Source organism: Rhea pennata, chromosome 2 (genome assembly GCF_028389875.1).
Source record: "Rhea pennata isolate bPtePen1 chromosome 2, bPtePen1.pri, whole genome shotgun sequence".
Taxonomy (NCBI): domain Eukaryota; kingdom Metazoa; phylum Chordata; class Aves; order Rheiformes; family Rheidae; genus Rhea; species Rhea pennata.
This window is the reverse complement of record NC_084664.1, coordinates 30205274-30224276: the sequence shown is the minus strand read 5'-3', so window position 1 is coordinate 30224276 and position 19003 is coordinate 30205274. Positions and strand designations below refer to the sequence as shown.

At 33.4% G+C, this 19003-nt stretch overlaps 1 protein-coding gene across 6 annotated transcripts in view; it reads right to left on the bottom strand.

The window, feature by feature from the left end:
* Positions 1-19003, bottom strand: part of PHF14 (PHD finger protein 14) — a 167426-nt gene that overhangs the window by 50365 nt on the left and 98058 nt on the right. For 5 of the 6 annotated variants that reach the window (XM_062569178.1, XM_062569182.1, XM_062569179.1 and 2 more), the window contains exon 17: positions 4483-4600. In XM_062569178.1, coding sequence (XP_062425162.1) covers positions 4483-4600 — 118 coding nt within the window. Of the gene's footprint in view, positions 1-4482; positions 4601-14403; positions 15648-19003 lie in introns of those variants that run through there. The other variant, XM_062569184.1, reaches the window with a different exon arrangement.

Below are 19003 nucleotides of genomic sequence, written 5' to 3'. Positions count from 1 at the left end.
CAAGCTGGGCAGCAGCAAATAAGAAGAAAAAGTTAATAACATTAATAATAAACTTTTTTTAAGTCTGAAATTTTAATTTGTCTATCATTAACAGCAGCTCTGGATAAAGTTCAATTTTCCAGCCACAACTCAACTACTTTAAGCATAAGGCCAATTTTCCTCTTTTCTGTTCCTGAAATCATTATTTTTCTTTTCACATCTTCCAAAGTCTAAAGACAGTATTTTTTTTCCAATATTCAACACAAAATAATCTCTTTCAGAACCCCCTAACAGCTAAACCAGATAAATCAGAAGTCCTATAAAAAAAAAGAAAGAAGAAAAAAAAAAAGCAGCAACAAATTAAGGCTGCGTATTCATACATACCCTTAACAGAGCTTAAAGATGAGCATACCAACTTGGTTCTGGTATTTCCTAAATTTTGAGACCTTGACATCAGGATTTTTTGCTCCTGATGTTTCTTTTTTTAACACGGTTGTGTGAAAATATGTGATAAAGATGTTTCTTGAATTTTAGAAAAAGAAATAACAGAAAAATGAAACAGCACAAATCATGATGAGATCAACACTTGCATGATTCATTAGTAGAGCAGAAATTTCTACACTCTTCTATGCTCCTCATAGACCTTGTTAACTACCCTCTTCATATTTTATAAATTTAAATTTTATAAATCTTTATATTTATTTCTAAAAGATCATTTCCAACATTATATTCAATATTTTAATATAGTATCCAATTACATGTGCTTATTCCCTATGTAAAAGCAGGACGTACTCAAACAAATGACTACTAGCCTAACAGAACATAAGCAAAACTCCATGATTGTTTTCCACCACAAAAGGTGTATAGAAAATATTACTTGCCAGGGCTGGTGTCTCATGGATTTGTAGTTCCAGAAATTATTTCCAGAGGGGTTTAGATGAGAATTCTATGCATACATGCATGACAATTTATATCCACTAAAAAAGTGCAATATCGTAAAAAGATGAAATAAAGCAAACTAAACAGAAGTCTACAGGCAAGGCAGCTGATCTTGCAGTAATCAAATAATGACCTGACATGTACACTCTGCAGATTTTTGCAAAATAGATTGTACATAAAAATGAACAGATAGAAACCTAACCAGCACAGTCATTGTAATATGATATATGTTCAAACTTTTTGCTGCCTAGGTCCCTTGCAAAATTTTAAAATTTGAGGAGATACTCTACACAGAACTTTTAAAAAGGAAGGCACTAGAAAACAACCCTGAACAGCTACATCTAATGTTTACAAAGGGAGCTTTATAGCAGAAAATGAAGAGATGGGTAGACTATTCCTACTGAATATTACTACATCATGATATGGAATGATTTGGCCTGCATTTTATTTTTATTAAATTCATCTCAAATAAGGTTCTACATAACAAATCTTCTGCATATTGTTATGTAAAGTTACCGGGAAATTTCTGATATACAGTGGTAAGGTCTGGCAATACTGAAAGTGCAGATCATTCTTTCTGCCGGGAAGATAGATAATGTTAATGAAATGGCTACCTTCTAGATTTACTTCAGCTTTCATGTGATATAACAAAATCTACAGTGTTTCTGAGATGAGAAAGCTTGTCAGACCTTAGTAGTGAGCATCACCCATTCCATAAATGTGACAGCTAGTAGGGCATGAGGGCAACAGCATAGAAACTGCTGCCCTCATGCCCTACAGCAAAGTCACTGTCTGTCTGTTATCTGACAGGCGGGGTAATATGGGAATACGTTAAATTGGTGGAAAAACTGACTAAGTTGCTGGAGAGTCCCGTGATTACTAAGAGCAAAAAGGAAGAAGCATCTCCAATGCTTATGATAGATAACAACTTAAAGCATATGTTTATTACTTCTGTATTACACTCTTTATACTGGTGATGCCTGCAGGAGTTTAGTAAAATCTGAAAGAAAATCACATTATTTATTAAGTCAGCAATAAGCAAATTTTCCTGAGTTCCTACAATTTAAAACCATAATTAGAAATAAAACTTATTATATATACCATAGTATGCTATGTATGCATTGTAATCTCTCTCTCTATTGAAATAGCATAATTTACTCACTAATTTTTTTCAAGGCTCAACACAGCTACAGAGGATATAGTTGGGAAATTTTAAAATCTACACTATAACAGTGATTTAAATTGGATCAAAGCAGACGAACAAAGTTGAAGAAATGAAAAGTACATAATAGTCTCCTCGGCAAAAGCTGAAAACGCAATCCTATTTTACTGCTATAATCCTTACAAGAAACTTTGCTGTGACACACCAAAAATTGGATTTAGTGGGTGACAGAGAGATCGAAAATGCTGGTAGCTCAGGCTTGCAATTCATCCATGGATTAGTTGGAGTGCAGCAAACAATGGCATTTTCTCTGCAGTTCTCCTTCTCCCAGGTCTACATACCCATTGGAGAGACTACTCCCTCTAATAGTAGGGGGCAAAGAAAAAACCTTGTATCAGAGCTGTTTCTGAGAAAATCTGAGCAAAGCAGTGGATACATAACATCCAACTAAAAGCCACATAGAAAATTGAGTTTGAAAATGATTAAACACATAAACAAAGCTCAAAGCTTTTTAGAAATACATTCACAGTAAGGATGACTTGCAAGTAGTTTAATTAGCTATCTTGCTTTAATTTGTAACACAAAATAGAATAAAACAAATTAAATAAAAAAGATCTTCTTGAAACATGGAGAGCAATACAGCTTTTTCCGAGAATTTTCCTTGTATAGCTTCATGAAAAGGCTATATCAAGTAACTAAAGAAAACCACAAGGAGTCCTCATAAGACAGTTTTTCAGTATCCATCAGATTCATCACATTCTCACTCAAATACAGATCAAACTGCCTTTATTTGTAAGTGCAATAGGGACTTTAGGTACACTCATTAAAAATTCTATATGAATTAAAATTAGAAATAATAACAAACTTAAAAATAATTTTATTAATTCCTAGCATAATACAGTATATATCATGATTCTAACCCATAAACTTGATTTACTTCTCAAAACATTGTTTTTTTTTTTTTTTCAGCAGGCACCTTTAAACTAACACATTCCCTGCAGTAAATTTAATCAATCCTACTTAATTTACATGTTAAATTATTTGAAAAAAAAAAATTACCTAGTATGTACTGTGCCAGTTTCCTGGAAAAAAAAATAGAAATTGCAAAAACTATCTTTGATTCTGTTTATGTAGAAGAAGTGGAGATGGAAGATTTTTACTAATATTACGAAGAACATATTCTTTTAGTTGAAGTAAGTGAATTCGCTCTTGGAATGTCCACTGTGTGTAAGTGGTACTGAAGAAAGATTGCTTGATGTCCAAACTGCAGTGGACAGCTAATTTCCGACGTCTATCTCCACATCTCCTTACAAAAGGACAATTTGATTAATCCCCTGGTGAAACTCAGTACCACATTGCTCCAGCTGTTCAGGGACACTAGCAAGTCAAAAAAAATTATACTTCTGTTTGGATAAATCTGTCTCGATTTTTTGTATCTTCCATTTTGAAAAGCCATATCATGAAAGAGTAAATATCCAAGTCTGCTAACAGGTACCTTATGACAGTATCTTTGCATAGCCTGTGCCCCTGCATATCCAAATACCGAGTCACTTTCTCACTAGCTGAAAAATTCTAACAAATACCAAGTAAATAGCAGAACAGTCTCTAAAATTTTAAAGACTTTTAGAATGCTCTATTGTTTCAGCAGTGATAAATCAGTTGAATTTTATAAAATTCAATTTTAAAAATCAAGTGGAAAGTGTCTCTTCAGAGGTTATGGTGACGACAGAAAAGAATGCTAGTACTAAATAAGCTTTGAGGCAGAAAAACAAAGAATCAAAAACATTACTTCTTTGACTGGTCAGTACTACAGAAGTAGACAATTACTTTTAATGTTATTAAAGAAAGTTAATCTCTATAAGAAGTTTACTTCTAATTTTAAAATGTTGAACTTGATGAAATTATACTAAACAAGTTACCAAACAACTTTAAGTTGTTTGCCATAAACCCTTCACAAGTTTCTTCCAACTTGAAGAAAGAAAAAAAAAAAAAAAACCACACAGATGGACTCTTTCAGATCATTTTCAGTCACACCGAAAAAGACATATTTTCTGTTTTTATCCTTTGAGGCTTCTGCTCTGTATTATTCCTAAGATATTATCACTTGTCAATAAAGTTATCAACCCCAAGATAGCATCTTTACTTTTTTTATTTTTTATGACGGAGAACATTTTAATGTGAAAATATTTAAATGGTAAAATGATAATGATTAAGAATATTCCCATTTTACATACGTTGTTTTTAATCTGTTGTGCAGAGAATCTAAAATCATTACCTTATATTCTTTCACTGCAGTTTTCAGAGAAGAGTAATGCACAGCATTCCAAAAAAACCTTCAAATGCTTTGTAAGACCGCTAAGACCAAAATACTCCAACTATTTGCATTGGATGAATTAACTTACTTTGGAGGACGTAGAGTCACATTCCTGACAAATCCATCCATAGCCAGTCTGCTTGGGAGACTTTTTTAAGGGAGGGTCTAGACAACCAAAATGGTAGCAGAGCCTGCATTCATCACATCTGCAAAAGTAAAAATGGATATTGCATTTCTTTATTATTTAGACAGAGCTTCCCTGCAACTCTTGTGTAAGATTTCCTGACCCATTCTCATGGGCACATTGCATTCAGAATGCACATTTTCTGAAAGGGGTATTTTCAAGCAAACACATTTCAAGTAGGTTCTATCTTATTTGGAATATTCCGATGCAGACACTCATGAATTGCCTTTTGATGAGTATCTTATGTATGCATGACTGTATATAAATAACATTATTTAACAGACTTACAAATTAAAGAAAATACAGATAATGAACAATTCACATTTATTTTAAGATACTTCAAGGTCACTTTTTAGAATGTTTTCAGAAATTTCTTGATTTTTTTAGATAAATATTCATTTTTCATAGTTTCAAGATGAACATTTTACTATATTTTCAAGGCAAATACTACATAATATTTTCTCATATATCTATTAATTCAAGTATAATTTACGTCTATGGATTTTATTTTTTAAAACTATGACTGCATGGTTGATAAATTCACAGAATATTTTCTGGATTCTCTTGAATTTACTGGATAGAGGCATTCACTTAAAAGCATTTCATTGTCATTTTTCACTTATAAAAACTGCCCTCTGCACACACAATAACTTTGTTTTATTAATAAACCTTTCATTGATGATTTGCACTACATTTGGTCCACATATGAAGCTCACAATATATATCATACTATTCTTTGCTCACATATTCTTAATGCATGAGCACTGAAGATATGCTGCAGTAAAGCAAGTACTTCATGAAAGGAGTTTGAAATTAGACTGTACACAAATAGGCTCAAAAGGAGAAAAAGATGTTAATGTGTCTCATTGAACTTGCTGTCTTCTTCAATTTATTTGCATATCCCCCCGTACTCTTCTGTGTGAAAAAAAAGCTTTTTTCAAAATTAATTTTGTCAGATTTTCTTCATTTAGTATCCTTAAGGTCTGAATTAAAGCCAATAAAAATAATCCAAAAATAGGAAATAAAGAACATATTTAAAGATTGAAATTTAGAGATTAAAACGTGCTTTCATTCTCTGCTTCCTTTGCCTCTCGTTTTCCTCTGCAAAATGCACAAACACAAAAAATCCCCCCAAAATTGCAACAAGAACATAGCACGGTCATCATCAGAGCAAGAACAGAAAAGTATCGTTTATCAGCAAAACACAGAGCGCATTACAGAAAGAGGATTCAACCAAAGGAGCATATACCTCTAATTTAAAACAATAAGATCTTTATGTGATTTTTTTCCTGAGATTAATCTTCATATAAAAAGAACTAATTGGTTTGTGAATATGACTGTCTAACGTGAGTAAACACTTCTATTCTTGCTGTCAAGGCTATGCATGCTAGGCAAGTCCTGTTTTCAGCAGTTACACGTAACCCGCTGGTTACGTGTAACTGCTGAGCACTGGTAGGGGTACTGGATGTTTACGTACTGTCTTCTGTCAAGTAGATATTCAAAGCAGTGGAGTCTGTCAGTGTGCAAGATTGGGCTGGTACAGTTTTGGTATTTTTTAAAAATGGGATATACTATATTGCAAACTATACCTTCAGGAATATTTTCTAATAACTCAACCTCATTCCAGCACAAAGAAAAATACTTAAAAAGGGAAACCATCCTTTTCATTTTTTAAAGACACAGAAGTTCTAGTGTAGAAATATGTTACTTATAATTAGAAATTTAAGAGTTTTATTTCTTGTAAAAGGCATATTAAAATAATAAAAAGGTTGAGAGTGGGAGATAAGATAGGTTACACACTCCTATATCCTATCACCTGACTCTGTTAACAGTGTGTGTGACCTTCAGCAAATGATTAAACTTCCTTTGAGCCTCAATATTCTGATCTGTAAAGGAATATAATTATACTAACCTATTTCTATACCTAGAATCTTAATCTGCAAATAAGCATTTGTACAGTGTATCAGAACTCCATTTTTGTAAACTACCTGAGATCCTCTAAGCAACACATAAGATAAAACTATTTTTGACTGATTTAGTACATTTTCAAAGTATTATGCTTAATCCTAAAATCTACATCTGACTTCAAAGTGTTAATTCAGATTGTATTCAGCTGTGGTTTTTCTAAAATGATTGTCTATAAAAAGAAAAGGTTACACGTTCAACAAAGACCGTTTCCTCTTCAGCATTATGCTTTGCCATCTTTTCCTACATCTTCTTCATTTTGTACCTAGAATGTGCTACACTCTGCTTGCACCTTCAGCCAGGTTTCAGAAGCACGCTGATGAGGTCAGCAAGGTTGGGTTGAAAAAATCAGAACATTATGAAAATAAATTCAGGTCTTGAGGCCCTAAATATTTACAATATTCAGCTGTTATTAATTTTTAATTTAAAATCTGATCAGCTTAGCAGAATAAAAACAGCACTTTCCTGGAACAAATTAAAGATATCTGTATGAATACTTTTCAATTCTGATATTTTCTCACTGCCCCTGCACAGCTGAGAAAAGGCAAATAATAGAAGCATATTCTCATGTATCAAAAATATTAAAAGCTGCATATCCATAAAAGTAAGACTATCCCAAAGTTTTTGAACCAATTTCTTCACAGTACTTTTTATTAGGGTACAAATTATGTATAGTGGAACATAATTGCACAAATTCCACGAGCATGACGCTGGGAGGAAGACGGTGAATGCAGTGGTACCTTGGTTAAAGGTGATGCTTTTAGCCCCACATTCTGATCACAAGTCAACAGCATTCCTACAAAAGCTAAGGAAAGTCTGGCCATGACTCATTTCAGCAGTACTGGACATAAGCAGCTATTATTCTGAGCACATTGCTGGTGCACACACCCGTTAAAAAAAAATTGCAGGATTAAAACAAAAGTATTTCACAGTTGCACCCGCGGCTTGGTAACTCTGATGTTTGATACCGTTGAATTGGGACAGAAAGTGAAGTTTACATTTCAGTACAGAAAACAAAAATTGTTATGTGTAAACACAGTTTAATTCAGTATGAAAACCTTACATCTAGATTCAAATGTCACTCATAAAATGAGATTATTAAGTACTTAGGTATATATTATTAGGTGCGTTCCTTTGTCTAGCACCATGAGATGATAGAAAATGCACTGTCAGATACAGCACACAAGAAACAAACACAAGATAAAAAGGTACTTTCAAACTTAATTATAGATCAAAATTGTTGGGTCATGAAAGGCATTGTGCTTGCAGTCTTTCAGTAAATATACTCACAGACCAGTCACAGTATCGAAGGATCCACACTGCATTGACATTCACAAATATCAACCATTCCCAACCTGAAGATGGTTAAATAGTCCAAGCTAAACTATTGTACTTAAAAAAAAAAAAAAAAAAAGAAAAAAGAAAAAGAAAAAGAAAAAAAAAAGGAACCCCCTACTTACTCCATTTTAAAAATTCTGTTCAAATTTTTAACTAGAATTTTAAAATTTAAATTATGGATTCAAGGTCACATCTTCGAAATTGTCCTTAAACTAGTGAATGTTTTAATTTACTATTATTTGTGGATAACTATGGACTAAGTACACGATCTCAATGCGTTTAAGCACACAGTTATGTGCAGTGGCCTGGCCTAATAGCTATACCCCAAACTCTGCAAAAATAAAAACAGAGATTCACATAAAAGTAAGCTAAACTTACTTCCTAAATTATCTTTAACTGACAGGTAATTGCTTACTATCAATGCTTTCAACAAGTTTGAAATCACCTTATATATCAAAATTAGAAGATGCTCTGCTCTTCATTTCAACAATTAATGAGGATAGATATTCTCACTATATTTAGAGAATATGGGGTATCAGGAAGAAAGACAAAGTTTAAAAGGTAAATAACAACGAAAGAAATTGTTTTTTTCAATATAAAAATATAGAATGAAAGTCAACTACATCTTCATGGCAAGGCTTGATTAAGCATTTCCATAAGTGAAACCTGTCTGCTTTGTTCTTTAATGAAATGATCTCCATCTGCTCATCTCCTTGGATTTTTTTTTTTTTTTTAGCAGTACAGCCAGCTGTGCTCAAGCCCTACATAACTCTGACTTTTACTGTTCTTAATTAACTAATTATGTTCTAATCAATAGTGTAGATACTGATTTTACAATGTAAATGAGATAAACGAGATAATGGCTGAGGTCAATCTCATTTTATTTACAAAGTCCAGCACACATCCAATTTCATTACCTTGCGTCTACCTGCAAAGGAGGGAGTCTTATCAACTGGCCTGCAGAAGTCTTCACATTAGCACTGGGGTAAAAAGACCTTTGCTTTTATAAAGGAACTGTGAATGCAAAATATGCCCACCACTAGCATGTTTGTAAGTCACTAGTTAATACCATATAAAACCACAAAAAGCTGACTCAGCCAGAGTAAAGAAATCTATTTTGCATTCAGAAGATAGCAGCACCCATCTATAGCTGTAAAAGTAATTACCTACATGTCCCTGAAACACAACGTTAATAAGCTAATCTTTAAATACAACTTCACAAATATGCTTCAGAGATTACAGAAAATCTCTCACTTATGTACACATCACTGCACAATGTCTACAGTGTCATGCTAAAAGGTACCAGTTGAGCAAAATACAAAATCGCAAAATATATACCCTATACTCTATCAATCAGCACAGATTAGAAAGAAAATCTATTTTATTAGGAAAAGGACATGAAACTTTGATACACTATCAACAAATCATCATCAAGCCAGAGTAGGACAGCGTTAGAGCATTAGAGATTGCGTGACAGCGATCTCTAATGGTGATTAGAGACCACACAAGCCCTACTCTGGCAAACTTCCAAGTAAACTAATCCAGAACTCATGGAGAACTAAATTGGGATGGGTACTCACTCAATCCCCATTAGTGCAGAGCAGCAACATGATGGCTATTCCAACATTTGAGGGATTTGACTCTACTGATAAACATCTTTTCTTTGTAGCTTGTTCTGGGCCCCATTTCTGATTAAAGGCTCTTAACATGCAAGAAACAGATGCTGCTTCTCAGATACAGGATTCTCTCCTCTTAATCCCTCAGTAGCCAACAGTGTTGGACCACTCTGAAACTACAAAGAGCTGGGGAAGTGCACAAGGAACTAATTTTAGATTGCAGCACTTTCTTGAATTCAGAAAAAACAGCTTAAAAACAGCGATGGCAGCTTAAGGCACGGTCATCATTTTGTCTCTTGTTAGTGGTTACCTGATAGAATTGATGAAAAGGATCATGTAAGCACGCCCCAATATAAAGTAAGCCAATGTAGCTCAAGTGAATTTAAGTCGTAAAATCCAAGGTAATTGATTTGTGCTTAAACAGGTGACGAATGCTGCTTTTATACCTTAACTGTAATAGGACCAAGGAAAAGGTAACTTCTGGTGGATAGGAACAAACACTATGATCTGGGGAGTAACATCAACTATTACAAGTAACGTCACAGAAGTTGCTCCCCTGTTCCCTTATTTAAAGAAGAAAACAAATTGAAAAACTAACAGTGATATAACCGTACATTAGTATACTAACTGCATTGTTATGCTGTCTAAAAAGTACGCTTTTATGTTGAGGAGACAACATAATAGTACTTTTCCATTATGGACTACTTTGACATTATTTTTAGCCTTTGCTTCTGACATCTCTTGAAAAAACTGAAAATATTTTAAGTCTCCACACCGTACACTGCTTTTGTACATCAAACCTGTTCAGTTCTGCTTCATGGATTCCAACAGAAATTGCTTTCATTTTGCTGTATATGTCGTAGCCCAAGTACAAAATAAAAGTGATACGACCCTATATTTAGACTCCAATTTAAAATTTAAAAGTCTAACATAAAAATTAAAAGGTCTAGATCCTTGCCACCTTTTTGTTTTTCAGACTCACTAGGCAGAACATTGTCAGGTTTAGCAACAGGGAAATTTATGATTGTAAAATAGAAAAGGCTGGTTTTCCATTTCCTGTTTTTAATGCCTTAGCCTTAAGTGTAACAGCTGAAAATGGATGATCAAGGTGTTTTGTAATTTCTATCTTAAGAAATTGTTAGTACCAGTGTAATTTAACACAGTCCTCTTACATAGGCCAATCAAGCTTTTAGGCGATTTCAGCATGATCAGGGATTGGTTTCAGCACTAATATTCTTAGGTGAATGTATGTAGATTCAATATCGAATATTAAACATGATATAGCCTAATAATACAGTCTCTTCAAGCACTGGAACAAATTATCCAGAGAGGCTGTCTCTCTACCTCCAAAGATATTCAACTAACCTTAAAGTTAGATTTAACTTTGTAGCCAGCCCTGCTCTGAGTGGGAGATTGGAACAGAGGTCCTCCAGACGTCACTTCCAAGCAGTTGTTCTGGGATTCTAGTATTTTCATTTGCTCTAAAGTAAACTAAATACTCTTTCTGGGAAGAATAATACTTACAGCATAAATAAAGTAATTCAGGTTAAAAGCCACATTCTAATTTCCATTGTGCTAGGTACAATACAAGCATAAAGTTTCCGACTGCCACAGTTTGTAATGTTAGATGACAGAGTAGACTCTCTCTTCTGCTATGCATGGAAGATTGAGGGACAGAGCTACTACTGAAAGGGGAAAGACTATGCCAGAAGCAGAATGACTATTATATTCTAGTTCTTAAACACCCTTCTGTGGGTAATTACGCTACCTATTGCTGATGAAGACAGTACATGGGCAAAACAGACGTGACCTAATAGAGCAGGACAAGCTTTCTCAACCTCAGCTAAAAATGGATTCACGATGAAGCACCTTCATGGTTTCAGATGTGAGTAGAAGCACATCAATCTTGAACTTACTCATATTTTTGTCCAAATTCATGAGAATTAATAAAATAACCATATTTTCTCTTTAGCATACAATAATCCTATGGAAAAACCTTCATTCACTTTGAGAAGCTACACTATACTTTTCAACATCTGCTACATGAAATAAGTTTTTAAAAAACTCTCTATTTAGCACCAATTACCGTACATAATGGTACGAACTGCTATGCTCTGACCCATAAGAAGAAGTTCTATTTTAAGCAAAAATATAAACAAAATATACCGCCTATACATTCAAAAGTAAAAAATACTTAATGTGGCTTCCATTCCCCCCATCATTACGTCACTCAAATATCAATAGCTCATTTTAACAAAATTGACAGATATTGTCAATCACTTATAACACAACTGAATAAAAGAAAGTAAGTGTTCACCTGGTGACACCTGTGTACATATATTTATTCTGCAAAATCCCAAACCATCTCTTCTCTCATCTCCTTTTATCCATACTTTTTAACACTTAAACAAAAAACAAGCAAAAAAACTTTTAACACTGATTGTCTATAGGTAAGAAAAGATATTCTGAATTAGCTATTTTGAACTTGCTTTATGCAACATTTCTATGTAATCCATTTTTTTTCTGAACGGCCAGCAATTCTTCTCTTCCATGAAACTTAGTCTGTATGTACAAAATGAATTATACAAATACTATGAAGAAAATTTCTTGACTATACTGTACTAGCAAACAACTTCCTTTTAGCAAGAAGTGTACACTTTTCTTGCTCTCATGTTACTTCATAAACTAAAAAACACTTAGCATTGACAAACTATTTTGCAAAATTCATCAAGTCCATATATATGAGGGGAATACACTGATGTAAACAGTATGTCAGATGTATTTATTTTTGTTTATATTGTATAACTAGTGCATAGAACTTATATTTACTGTATTTAACTTCAAACAAAGTATTTCTGTGAAGACCATGCTTCCAAACCACACACTAATGTGAAAACGCTACACAAAGAGCAGCCCCCCCCCCCCCCAAATGCAATACGTTTTCTTTCTTGGGAAATGCAGGAAATTCTGAAAGGATTAGGATAGCCACTACTAACAAACTGAAAATATCTGTTAACTCTAAGAAAGGTATCAGCAAAAACTACATTATTTTTCCTGAAGTACATTCTAGTCCTAATACATTACTGCATCTATGGTGTCATTCACAGGTGTTCAGACTACTATACTTAATGACATACTCTTTGTGAGCTACTACAAATGTCCCTCACATATTGAAGAGCATCATCAAACTTCTTTCAAAAGGTAAAATATCCAGTGTTCTCATCTGGCTTTCCATAAAGAAAGGCAAATGGCATAATACCTCATATGAAAGAGAGAGAGACTGACTGAAAACTAATCTAATACCTCATATCATAAAAAAGTGCAAAGGAAAAAAAAAAACTTTTTTAAAAAAAAGCTTTATATGCATTAAAAAAAAATAAAAGCTGTATTAGGGAACAATCACAAAATAGAGCAAGAAACTATCTTAGGATATCACACATGCCCAAAGGAGTATCAACAACTTTCAGATTATTTTGCACACACGCTAATCTGTCCTTAGAAGTCTCAGGTGACCGAGACTGTTCAACTTTCCTAACAATCTTATCTAACACAATTATTATTAGAAAAAACTTTCTATTGCCTATCCAAAATCAGCTTGCCACAAAACAAGACTTATCTTTGGTCTAATCAGATTCAAAGAACAACTTATTATTTGTTTCTCCTTCCTTGCAGCAACTTCTCTTTTCATCAACTATGAATTTAGATTGGCTTGAAGACATGGATTCTCCAAAGTAAAGAAAGTCAACTATTTTAATCCTTTAAACCAATTACGTTTCCTGCAGTCTTTTCATCGCTCCTTCAACTTTCTTTAGAATCTATCTACATGTTTCTTGGATAATGGCGCCCATATGTGGACAGAATACACTAGCTGAGGTTTTTCCAAAGCTGAGGTATAAATCAGAAGGATTATTTTCATGATATTAAATACGACAGCTGTCTTTGCGCATCTCAGTTATGATTAGCTCAATTCATGATCACATGTGAAACACACAGTCCTCCATAATTTCTATTTGAAGATGGATATCTCCTAACACTAGTATCATAATCATCTACTAAACACAGTAATTTGCCTTTTCCTTTTCTGCATTACGTATTTTTTTTCTAGAAGTCTTCCTAAAGTTTCATTTTTAATTCTAACATTGTAGTCCCTCACATCATACTGGTGTCACCTCCAAATGTAACAAGCTCTTTATTCCAGCAGCTAATACATTAAAACAGAAGTTAACAAAAATATAATACTGAATCCAGGACAGATCGGAATGGAATCCAGTGAGTGGAACATCATTCCAGTTTGACAGTGAATTCATGATAACTAGTCTGCTAGCCTGATCAGCTCTACACATATTTTTTATTGTAGTTTAACTAATGTATTTCTTGCTTAGCATAACGTCACACAAAAAATATTTTGGAGTCTTACAAGAGTCAAGATATCTTACATTCTTCATTTCTCTCCCACCCATAATGCCTACACTGTTAGCTTAATAACTAACCATAAATCACAGTGCATAGTGTGTTCTAAAGTTTTTTTTTTTTTTTTTTTTTTTTTTTTTAAATCAGCATTAAGTACAGGCACTGTTTTTCTTGTTAGCACAATGTCTGGATGCAACTTTTTAGTGTACTTCAGAATTCTGGACAAATGATTACTAAATCCAAGTCTTCTTTTCCTAAAATAGATTCATGTAGTCTTAGAGACTGATTTACTGAATGAATAACTATTTCCTAGTGCACATTACTTTAAAGGCATCTTTGTGTGCCTTGCCAATACAGAACAGTAAGCATTTATGAGACAGTTTAGACCAAAATCTTTTTCTGGTATCTTCCCTCCCCCTTTTTAAAATAAAACGACGTGTTAGACATCAGGTTAATTTTATTTAATATAATATCCAAACATGAAATGCCCTAGTAAGATATGACTTGTTGGTAAGAATACACAAATTTGTATATTTTTCCTATTATTTAATACAGCATATAGTTTCTTTCTTAAGGTTAAAAAATACTTTCAAATGGAAACGTGCCTTGATAGTTGACAAAACCCACCATATCTCAAGAAATTCAAAGATTATACGTTGTAAAGGTACAAGTGTGATTGCACTTGAGCAGAATTTTTCCAAGCAAGTTCAAGATGAAACGATGAAGATGTCAATATACTGCTACCGTAGATTTAAGAACTGGATCAGTATTGTACTGTAGATCAAAATACTATTTTTGCATCTACCCGGATATATATGGACGAAGACGAAGATCCCAGCTGTCATGCTGTGTGATCATTTCTTCATTCCTTTCCCAACTTACATAACAATTTCATATTGATATTATGAGGAAATCAGGTTGTCCTGAACAGTGCCAGAGAAGTAAGCCAAATCAAACAATGTTTCCATATACTCAGATTTTTCTTTTTCTTAATAGTGATCCAGCAAACAATATAGATAAAGTTCTATTTACTCAAATGTCCAAGTTAGAAACAGTTAGTTCATACTAATAAGCACAAAATCAATTCTTCCGTGGCAAATCTATTACTTCAGAATAATAAGTCTCAAGTGTTTTACAAGTCTCTTATTATCAGTGCACTGAACATTTTTATAGGAAACAATCCTTTTTACATTAAGTTCTATGTACAACATAGTATTTTATATAGAAATGTTCTTATTAAACTGCATATAAGTAGAGCAGCAGGCTGACAGCAAATCGTTGCTTATTTCATTCAACATCACCACACGCACAATATTTAAGTCCCACAGGCTTCCTTCACTCTTCAGTGAATCCAAGTATTGCATAACATCATTTGGCAAGGAAGCACAGGGGGAAAAGACATTAACTTAATAGGACAATTCTGACAAGACATTTATCTGGGATTTTTCAACAATGCACACATGATATGTTCCTGATTAGTGCAAAAAAAAAAAGGCAGGCAAATTAACTACCTTGTCAGTCCAAATAACAAACCAATCAATAACATTCTATCCAAGCCTGACAAGCAAACTCAACTTTTTGTCATAATAAGCTTATGGTAGAGAAAGGATAGCTGTTCTCCTTTACTTTACGTGCTCTATTGAGAGCTTTATCCATATTTTAAAATCATATATATAAAAGAGGTTTCCAGGATTGCCTCCGAGGATGAGTTGTGGCAGAGTTGTGTCTCATGAAGGGTATCTACACAGTAAAGTGATAAGAAAAAAATATTAACATTGAAAGATCATAGCAGCTCTGCTCCGTCTTATGAAACATTTTAACACCACACTAGGTTCAAGCAACTTGTATGGTCAGATCCAAATAGTACAAGACACTTATAGCAAGCTTCAAAGAGTCTCTACGTGTCAAACATAAAAATGAGCTGTGTTAAGTATAGCATCCTTTTGACTTTTTGCTCAATACAGCTCAAAGAACAAAAGCAGTCCATCTCAAGATAGATAAAATATAATTTCCTTTCTTTTATTATTAAAAAAAAGCAACAGCTTAATAAAGGTAGGCTTGATCTTACAAGCTGGTGTTTCACTCATTTTGAAACCCTCACAGAAGTAGCCATAGAATCGACCACATGATAAACACAAACACGTACTGTCTAATAGCTTAAAAATGTGTTTGCTTTTATAGAATAGGATTTGAAAAAAAATAAGATTTATGAAGTATTAAGTGAGGGGTTTTTCTTCAAAATTCAATTTGCTAGTTCATTACACAGAATGCTTTAGTCATTTCTAAAACAATGTCTTTATTCAAGTTCTCATAGCATTCGCCAAGATATGTTTACATTTTCTTTCTTTCCTCTTCGTACTTCTTGTCTTCTGACACTTTCATGACATATGTACTAAACTATTTTCAAGGATATATTTTTTGTTTTTTTGAAGCCAATACAATTTTAACTTCATTCTCCAAATTTAACTTCTTTACTACTACCCCCTATAGAGGAAATTATTGCAAAAATGTCTTCTTTTAAATGCAAAGATTTTTTTTTTCCTCCACTGAAAATCTCACAAAACAATCAGCATTGCCTTTGAGCTGTGCTGGCACCAGTTTTCAAAGAAACACCTACATAAAGTCTACATTGCACTTTATTTTCTGCCTTGAAATTTATTAAAGTAGAATTGTAAATAAAGAGAAATTATAAACTATCATAATTCCATAAAATAAAAAGAAAAAATACTATTTGAAGTACAGCACCTGTAGTATTGACACATGTTCCAACAGTTCTTCCTATATTACATTTAATTTTGAGTGTAAGGATCCACAAAGGGCCATGAAAGAAGCAGCATATGTAAATCTATTTTAGTTCTGCTTTCATTTCTGCCTTGGAACATGATTAATTTTTTCAAAATCAGGTATACTGAACTGCAGTGATACTACATCCATGCCAACATTTTTTCCCCCCTCCAAGAAAACAGAAGGAAAACTGAGTTGTAGATCAGAAATATGTTTAACATCCATCTTATGACAATTCCCTCTAGAGCTATTACAACCGGTTTTGTTCTGATCACCTCAGAGAAGATGAGGTTCCTTGAAGGGTTGTATCTTGTGACTCAAGATAAGCCCAAGATTTTTGTGCCTTCTCTATCTTTTCAATAATATGTACCATCTGAGTGTGGCCAGAGTGTGATAGGCTACAATCTATCTGTGCTAGCAAGGGTCAGTTGAGCTAACACAATAGTAAGTTAAATTTTAACAGTAAGCTCACAAATCAAAAAGCACTGAAAGCCAAACAAGGTTCACAGTGGAGACTTAAGAACATATTTTTGGTAGTACTTTTTAGATAAGATTGCAAAACAGAAGCATGGAATAGGAATTATAAATAGCTTATATCCATACAAGTGATTTCTATAATATTTCTTTAGATTGCCAGATATTTTAAAGGAAATTATAATATTTACTAATATTTGAAAGTAAACTTATTTTGAATTGGTTATAAATAATACATTTGGAAAAATTGTTTACAGTGTGACTTGACACCAATTATTTTACAAATTTTGGGTTATCTTCACTCCTTTTACCTCCGAAGTACTATTTAGTTAAAAAAAAAACAAAACAAAACACTAACTACTTCTACATACAGGTTAAAACAGCAACAAACTGCTGAAAAGAGAAGATAAAGGAATATAAATGGATAAATACAGCAGCTTTCTGTAGCTTGTAAACCACGAACTCAAGTGAAAATGATTACTAAATTTGGGAAACTACGTACTCACATTTTTTCTTGGACTTCTTATCCGCTAACTTCCTGTCTCTAGTTCTATTCTCATCTTTTGAATTTTTCCATCTGTATCTTCCACTTCCCAATCATCTCCAACACAAGAACTGTTCTGATTACAAGGCATGTTTAAAAATTTCCTTGCACTTATTAAATTACAATCAAATCCACTATAAAAATTTTACATTAAACTGAGCCAACTGTTATTTCCATTCTAAATTTTACTGATTGCAGCACTCAGAGCTGCCTGGAACACCTGAAATTGCATTTCCACTCTTAGCTGGGAAAAAGATTTACCTAGCAAAAAAAATCTAAAATAAATAGTTGGCAAAAGTGAACAGCTTTCCTATCTTTTCTATCAGCAGATGAAACAACCAACAGCTAGAAAAAAGCATCATAGATAGTGAGGTATTTCCAACAAAGTAGTTTTCAGTTGCATTATTTTCTCCTCTAGAAGAATTGTTGTTCTCTGCTGGCTCTTCCCTACTTCTGGACCACAAGAACTATGAGGCATTTTTCTTTTAAGTTCTAGTATAAGAGGAAAGAAATCTCAACCACCCTCACTCTGCCCATAATCATACACGGACATATCTGCTCCGTCTTCCTCAGTTTACTAAATAGTACGTCGGGGGGTCCTTGTGCAAATTCCCTTTTGAAAGGAATTTATAGCTCAAGAAACAAATTATTTTGATATTTTCCAATGGAATTGCCAAAGATCCTATTCATTTGTGTAACACCTATTGAAAAGTGACAGCAAACAAATATAATGTTTATGTTAGTAGGTTTGATCCTGGTCCCTTTTTAGCCATTTTCACATTTGGTTTCAACGCTGTAAATGAATCCTAGGAGAACAGTGTTTTTGGTTTCTTCCTGGACACCAGTAAAATATATTTGCATAACATATGTTCAGTTTGTCCTTTCTTCAAACCTTTGAAGATAACTGCTTCAACATATGTTATAAATTCTAAAACATAAGTTATAAATTCTAACTTTGTGAAGCCTACAGAGGTATCTGAGCAGGTTGAGGTGCTAGAGAAAAGTTTGTTTGATGAGATAAAGTGAAAAATAGGGAAAACAGAGCTTTTCAGCTACAGTAGAAACGTTGACAAAAACTAGGTATCCTTTTGGAATGCAATGAATGAACCAACTGAAGCGGAAACAAATAATACACATTTTTTATTTTTAATATAGGCAACTTAAGGTATACCTCTTGATCTCAGGAATTAATGTGTACCTACAACTCCATTAAATATGTAAGTGTTACAGGTTTCAGAACTCTATATGCTTATATATACATTGATCAGACTGGAAAAAAGTCCATCCGCAGCAC